Below are 7,874 nucleotides of genomic sequence, written 5' to 3' on the forward strand. Positions count from 1 at the left end.
GAGAGTGAAATTGGTTACACCAGTTTATTATGGAAAGACACTGTACAGAAAACACAAGAAGACGTCTCAACATTCTTTACCACAAACGGTTTCAGAGGAACAAAAACAACGTCACAACTTTGTGCATTTCCTTGCTCTGTAGTCAAGACTTCATAAAAGTTCAAAAGATTGCAAACACAAAATGTAGGAGGCACTCAATATAGAACATCTGTCACGTTAAAGCAACTCAAAAACTGTATGTTTAGATTAGGAACTTAAGCAAAAGGAAGTGTTTAGTGAGGGATTTCCAGGGGAAGAGGACCAGTGTGGGGAAAGCCTTGCCTCCTGCTTGGTTCCCAGAGGGTTGAGACAGAAGGATGGTGGTAGAGCAGGTCGACGAGTTCACACTGACACTGTCGTGGAACAAGGGAACAGTGAGGGCTCTTTGGGAATGATGGAATTACAAGAGGGGGCACCAAATAAATCATTCACTTCCTTTCTTTGGAGAAACACGAAAATGGAAAAATCATACACCCACATCATTAAATTTCACATACCACCACAGTAACCCGAGAGTGTTGACCTGCCTCCAGTTCAAACCACCAATGGTCAGTGGCTCTCGTGTTTTCACAATTAGACCAGCACTCGTGGACCAGCTCAGGCATAAAGGAGCCTCACTGAGAAGACAGCACAGATGCACAGAACACGTGCCATCTTGCCACTGATACTCTTAACTGAGCACTGAGTGCACCTGTGTTGTCAGGGCAGTTCTAATGGTTTATTTCTATTAATAATTAAAGTTTTTCAGCATGTCCACATTTGGAACATAGACACACTATATGCTGGCTATGGAATAACACACTGTGGTTGATGGATTCTGAAGCTGCAAAACAAAAAAAAAAGATAATGAGATTAATTTAACAAAAAGTAGAACATACAGACAATCATTACGCTTGTCCATCAAAAGTTTGCACGGCACTTTAGGTGGTGGGCCGAAGGCTGATATTTTGGAAAGTTGACAAGATGTCGGATCTCCATCAATAGAGTTACTCATAGTTTCATATGTGCTCAGCAATCTTTTTCTGAACATGTTTACGTTTCTTGGTTGGCTCATCCCAATGTTTTCATGAAAACTAACATTTTAACTCCGCCACTGATCAAACAACATGGAGTACCCCTTAAAGCCACAGATTTTTCTTTGTGAAAATGTTTGTAAAAACTGTAGTTGTGGTTTGAAATTTTCTGACTTCATGGATGTGACACTTGCTGACAAGACAGATGTGTTTGAGAACATTGCTTCCAAGTTTTGAACCAGTGCTCCAGTTTAGAAACTAGACCATGTCTTCTTATACAGACGTCAATCTATTAAAACGCGAATACAAATAATTCAGAGCAGCCTCAAACCACTGACAACAAGTACATCTTAGAATAAAGGAGAAAGATTCAGTTCCTTGCTCTTTTACAAAAGCAACATACAGAAACATGCGCTCATTCAAATTCAAGTGAATGATTTACCATAAACACAGATTCAATGTAATTTCTTCATCTTCATTTCATCTTCAATCAACTGAATGCTTGGATATTTCTGTTAAGAGGATTATAAAACAATGCATTTTTGATGAAAAGTAATAACTAATATTCTTTTTAAAGAACAACCTTATTCTCAGTACTACATATATGTAGAGGAGTCATCTTTATGGGTAAACGCATCTTGTTTCTGGATTATACGAGCTGATTATTCCAACTCGTGCGTGAATGTCGAGAAAGATTGTGTTCACAACTGGCTACCGAAGCTTCGCAGGCTCGTGAGAGATGGATAAATCAGATGTGAAATGAGGTGGCAGACAAGAGTCACAAAAATAAATCAAGTAACACTGTTTATTTGCACATTCTTCAGAATAGATCAAATTGTACATTAGAAGCTCAAAATCTTGTGATTATAGAAGTATAGAAGCCATCTATAACAAATGTGTAAAATCTTTACTCTTTCATGAGTAAAACAATATGAGCAAATTACACTGCTGAAAATATCAGAAAACCACAGATTTGAGGAGAGGAATTTGTTTGGAATTAAAATTTTATCCTTTGTTTGCATAGATTTGCTTTTGTTTCCAGATTTACTTGATCTAAATGCATCATATAGCTGCGTTGTTCGGAAACACTTTGCACGGTTACATTCTGGAGTCCGTTAAGTTGGACGCAACTGGTCGATATCTGAAACACTTCAAATCTGGTGGCTTCGTTAACCGACGAGTAAAGTTTAAGTTTATGGAAACATATGGAAACTGGAACTGCCAACAAATCTAACAGGTAAAAATTAGTGCCAGTTACGTAATACATTAAAAAAAATGGTGTACTTTATCAACGGAGACCAATCACGCGTTCAGCCCACCTTTTACTGTCCATCTTCAAAAACTTCAAGCAAAATCACAATAAAGAAAATGTTTTTTTTAATGAAAGAAAAGCAGCAACACGCTCACCTTTTACATTCATCCAAGCAAAGAGATGAACATGACTACGCCCATGAACTGGGTGAAGAGAATAAGTGGCGTGAAGAAGGACCACACTGGCCAAAGTGCAATGTTAAAGCTGCAGGAGAAACACAGCAAAAAGGTTAACACAGAACGGACGCTCCTGCTCTGGCATGTTGTCACAGACGTTGGGGAGGGATAATGTGATGGGCAATGAAATACCAAAGCATAGGTGATGAATTTAACCAGGGCTCTGAAAGGTAATGTGATAAAAAGTTGTCAATGCACTCGATGCCTGCTTAAAAAAAAAAAAAAGGCTTTAAACACTAAAACAATAACGCTGTGAAACAATCAGGAAGTAACTTTTTTTTTCTTCCTCTCTGGTTTTCGCTGCTTTGTCCTCACATTTTCTGCTCCCTTCCCTCGTTCATTATTTGGTCCATTTGACCACCACAGCTCACAGTGGCTGAGTTTAAATGTTGTGTCCACAAAGAGTAACATTTTTTATTAAGATACAACAGCTCTTTAGAGTTATAGCTATACAAACTATGTCTGGGATCAGATACGAAATCGAGAACAAAACTTATCTAAAGTACATAAGAGTATCATAAGTACTACTTATCTGCCTGATACTGTGTGCACCTGCTTCCTGTGGTGGAAATGCCAGAGAAAAAACCCACATATATAAGTTCATATAGACCCATATACGTATTTGAGCAGATATATGCATTATGCTTTGATGCTGTTTGACTGCGGTGCGACACAATAATTTTTTTATTTATTTTTTTTAGGTGTAAGACCATTGAGATCTTGAGGTTGTGTGTAAAAAAAAAAACATTACATTTTTATTTCTCTTTTGAAGTGTGATGGCCTTAACGGTCATTTTACCTCAAAAGTACAAGCAGATATTCGGTCAGCTCTTTGACTGATGCGGGCAGCAATGCCCCTCATGAATAAAACCATCTTTAAAGGCTCGACTTGACACAAAATGATATTCATACATTATCAAAAGCGTTCATGAATGTGTTTCAGTTCCTGTAGTTCTGAAAGCTGAATGTTTTCTCTCTTCTGGCTTGATTGCTTCATGATATGCTCATGGCAGGTGATACGCAAGCCAATTTAGCACCTGGACTGTTATTATGGAGCCATGCTGTTAAACTATATTAGTGCAAATTGTGATTTGACAAAGAAACAATCGAGGCTTTCTCTGAAAAAGACATTATCTGGATGGCAAGATATATTTCTTTAAAAACTGTACTATAATGTGTTGCTGGATTGAGTTTAAAATCTCTGTTTCAACATTTCATATGTTGTCTTTTGTACTCTGATCAATTACTCAGATGGTTTAAAAGCTTCAGCAAACCTCGCTGTCTGTTACCTACATGTAACACAGTACCCTTGTGTTTTTAGATCATTTTTAGGTCTGCTTTCAATTGAGTTGAAAGTATTAATCACACATTTTTCTCCTCCATTTCTGTTATATGTCCGTTTCCAAATTCTAAAGTCAGCAAGCTAGAAATTCCCTTTCATCATATGTCCAAACTGACTAAAACTGTACATGGAAGCACATTTAAAGAGAAACTACACATTACAGATTTTAAATCAGTCTTATACTGTTACAAAAGTTTCTGAAAAATCAAAAACATTTTTTTTTACAGTTTTACCTGCATGACGCAGCAATAAAGGCTGCAGTGGTGATGGGAGGAATGGCCGGGTACTCCTGGTCATAGTGCTGGATGCCTTTGAACCACTCCAGGTACACAATGCAAAACATTGCCAGCGACAAACAGATCCCAAGGAGTATCAGACCAACATTAAACCACCAGCTGGGAAAACAAGGTGAGGCACATTTATACTCACAGCTGTAAGCAGTCTATTGAAACGCACAACAGAATAGCCACAGAAAACGTCAACAGGAACCTTGGCTGTGACAATGGACGTTGCAAACCAACAAAAGCTTTCAAAGAAAACCTTCACAAATATACTCTGTTACTGTTGCTTTTATTACGTTTATCCAAACCTAATATAACACAATAACTGTGACCGAAGCCCGTGTCGACCTCATAACACATTCACCTTTTGATATCATCATTATCCATGATGACGCGGAGAAAGTCTGCATAGTAGGTCACAGCTACAGACGCCACGATCCAGAAAACAGAGTGTTTGTTAATGCGAGGGAGTGGTTTCACATCTTTTTCATCATGGCCTGAAAGTTAAAACAAAGTTATGATGCAAACATATCAAAGTTCATATTATAACAAAGTGGTTTACACCAAGTATTGCCTATTTTTTTTACTTGACAATTCAAGAGCCAATAAATGTATCCGTTACACAGAGCCTCTCTTCAGATACCAGACAAAATCCTTATGACATTTAATGCAAACAAACCGGATAGATAAACGTGAATAGTAATATACAGCAAGAATGATTACATGGCTTGTTCATGACTATATTTTCTCCATCTGTCCCTACAATTACAACTGAATGTGAGATTTATCCTGCCTCAATAGAATGTGCAAAATATCCTCCGCTCAGATTTAAGCAGCTTGAGGTGAAACTGATAGGTTTCTTCGAGATAATCTTGCCCCTCAGAAAGCTATTAATCTCTATAATTTACTGGATGATTAAACGTATCAGAGCCTGTTTTTGGCTGCTGAAGTGGTTAAGTATTCTGGACTTCTCTGCTCAGCGTTCGCAATGATCTCAATGGCTTAGACGAGCAGGTGCACTGCCATTTAAAGTTATACCTGTGAGCTCATTGTCTTTCTAATATATGGCATTATCATAAATTGCCTTCTCAGAGGGATTTCTATATGTATGTGTTAACATACATGGCTATACATGCTTACAGTACAAACACGTGTGTGCTGGCAAAGACATGAGTGGATGTAGGAATAGTTTCACTGTATCATGTTGCCAAGCTGACACAGCCTTTGTTCACAGTCAAAACAATTAAGAATTGCTGGAATTCTGCCAGTCAGGGCCTCAGTCGAACAACTGTCCTCTGTACAAACTCACTACAAGACACAATACACCAGCATGAAAATGATGCAGACACAATACCACATTTTCTTCTATATCTTAGAGGTTTTGTGTTTAATTAGCTACAGTTTGTGAAGGAAAACCTCAAGTTGCTTAAACACCACAGTATAAAACCAGTGAAACCAAGTTGTCAGCCACTGCAAGCGAGTGCTGGGATCTAAAAAACAACGTAGAAAATAAATCATCTGCCAAATGACACGATGCAATTCATTGCACTCCAACCTGTCATTGGAAACTATTCTGGAACATAATGTAAATAAATGGAATAGAATTTCTTCCTGAATTATACTAACAAAAACAAATTACGTCAGCAGCAAAATTTGAGTTGTGAAAATGAGGCCTTTCAGCCACATATTGAACTGCTTTCCACAATTCTTTTTCTCTGTCCTGTGTATTTTGTACTGACGCCAGACATTTACAGCAAACTTATTCCATCAAAGCATTTATGTCAAATTCTTTCGATTTGACCATAGATGTAAGATGTTAAATTGTTTGACTTGAAGTCGCTTTATCCTCACTGACCATGCCCAAACTCCTCCCAACTTTTATCTTAATACCTTTAACCATCACCAAAAACACCATTTTACTTAACTAGAAAGACAAAATGATCACTAAACCGATGGCTCGACTTTCTAACAGGTCAGACTTAAACTTTAAACAGCAAAGTGACCCAATTCGAAAAACCTGGTTTCCTAAGACTGCCCACCATGACTGGTACATACAACCAACCCTATCCCCTTAACTGTACTAGTTCTATTAGTTTGTTCCTATGTTTTACACAAAGTTGCCATATTGTGCCAGCTTCTGTTAGAGGTCCCTAGGTCAGGATGCAAACAGTGGGACGATCGTTCTTTCGTCGCTGCTCCCAGACTGTAGAACAAACTGCCCCTGGATAGTCGCACCACCACTGATCTCAGTCTTTTTAAATCAAAGCTCAAGGCCCACTTTTTTAGGCTGGCGTTCATTTCTGACTAGGGTGGTCCAGCTTTTTAGGTGTACTCTTTCTGTCAGGTCCTTTCTATGTACTTCTGGAAGGCTTTTAATACCCTGCAGCGTTGCAGCACTTTTTAAATTGTGTTTTATGGCTTTATTGTAAAGCACTTTGGGTACCTTTGGGCTATTGTAAACGGCTATAAAAAATAAATTTGATTTGATATTATTGTCGCCTGTCTTTGTCATCTTTTATTGACTTTCAAATAAAAGTATGGGTGAAAGAGGGCGGGGGAGTTAAGTTATGTCGTATTATCTGTTATTGTAAGTTTAACAGCAATAAACACAAATGGTGAAAAATAAGGTGTTTGGTTATCTCCAATGCCAAAAAACAATCATTTGTTTTTATTCAAATCGATTTATGTTCGTTAGATACCCATTTCTCTTTGTCTTGTCACTTTCCCGTTTGTGTTGAGACTCTCTAATTTGCATGTAATAGCCAATTCTCCAACAATGAAGTTTATCACGGGTTAACAAGTCTGTGTCAGATATATATGTTACAGTTTGTTCGTGTTCGATATGACGAGCCGCACTCAAACGTAACGTTGGCGTCAACAGACTTTATAACGGCTGCCTTCCAGTGTTAGTTGCTCTGACTGAAAAGTCGCTCAAATGAGCTCATAACGTTAGTCAGCATAACATTTCTGAAGCTTACTCTTTTCATCTTCAGCAGCCGACGCCGTTGTTTGCATGAGAAACTCCGCATCTCTCTTAAATCTATTTCGCAGCGTCGCAAGCTCGCTGTCATTAAGCATCTTAACATTAGCTTGTCAAGCTAGCTAGTTATTTAGCGTGCACTTCCTGCTAAGAAGCAGCGTCGCTTATTTATGACGCACTTAAAACAGACGTGTAGTTTTTACTACTGCAAATGAGAAAACAAAAACAATTTTTTTTACTGAGAAGTTATTTTTTTAAAAAAGAACATATTTCATGTGCAATGTAAATTCAGAACAACTGATACCCTCCAATTAAGGACAGAGTATTATTTTATCATACTGTGGATATTCCTTCATTTTGAAGTAGCCTATGTTTGATATCTTTGTAATTCAAACTTGTTTACTCTAGTCATTCATTTGGACTAACATTATCTAACAGTGCACTTGTACCTGGAAAGAGAACTAGAAAAATGAGTTTAGGGATGGCCATTTCCTGTTCCAACATGACTGTGCACCAGTGCACAAAGCAAGGTCCATAAAGACATGGAGGAGCGTGTTTGGTGTGGAAGAACTTGTCTGGCCTGCACAGAGTTCTGACCTCAACCCGATAGAACATCTTTGAGATTAATTAGATCAGAAACTGCGAGCCAGGCCTTCTCGTTCAACATTAGTGTCTGACCTCACAAATGCACTTCTGGAGGAATGGTCAGAAATTCACATAAACATGCTCCTT

The 7,874-nt window shown here is 38.1% G+C and overlaps 1 protein-coding gene across 1 annotated transcript; it reads right to left on the bottom strand.

The window, feature by feature from the left end:
- tmem128 (transmembrane protein 128) lies at positions 1–7,272 on the bottom strand. The gene is made up of 5 exons (XM_072382654.1): positions 7,141–7,272; positions 4,527–4,659; positions 4,115–4,276; positions 2,460–2,568; positions 1–862 (listed from the first exon to the last, which is right to left on the bottom strand). Exons 1-4 carry the CDS (start codon positions 7,238–7,240, stop codon positions 2,469–2,471), a joined length of 495 nt encoding a protein of 164 aa, XP_072238755.1. The 5' UTR covers positions 7,241–7,272; the 3' UTR covers positions 1–862; positions 2,460–2,468.
- Between the last annotated feature and the right edge of the window lie 602 nt (positions 7,273–7,874).

This window comes from Leuresthes tenuis, unplaced genomic scaffold, assembly GCF_036924035.1.
Source record: "Leuresthes tenuis unplaced genomic scaffold, fLeuTen1.0.hap1 SCAF_3, whole genome shotgun sequence".
In the NCBI taxonomy this organism is placed as follows: domain Eukaryota; kingdom Metazoa; phylum Chordata; class Actinopteri; order Atheriniformes; family Atherinopsidae; genus Leuresthes; species Leuresthes tenuis.

Bases quoted from the DNA above. Each gene is read 5' to 3' on its own strand.
- tmem128 (XM_072382654.1), bottom strand. From the start codon at position 7,240: ATGCTTAATGACAGCGAGCTTGCGACGCTGCGAAATAGATTTAAGAGA. The intron at 4,660-7,140 runs GTAAGCTTCAGA...TTTAACTTTCAG, and splicing joins GGCTGCTGAAGATGAAAAGA to GCCATGATGAAAAAGATGTG. The intron at 4,277-4,526 runs GTGAATGTGTTA...TTGTTTTCCCAG, and splicing joins GATAATGATGATATCAAAAG to CTGGTGGTTTAATGTTGGTC.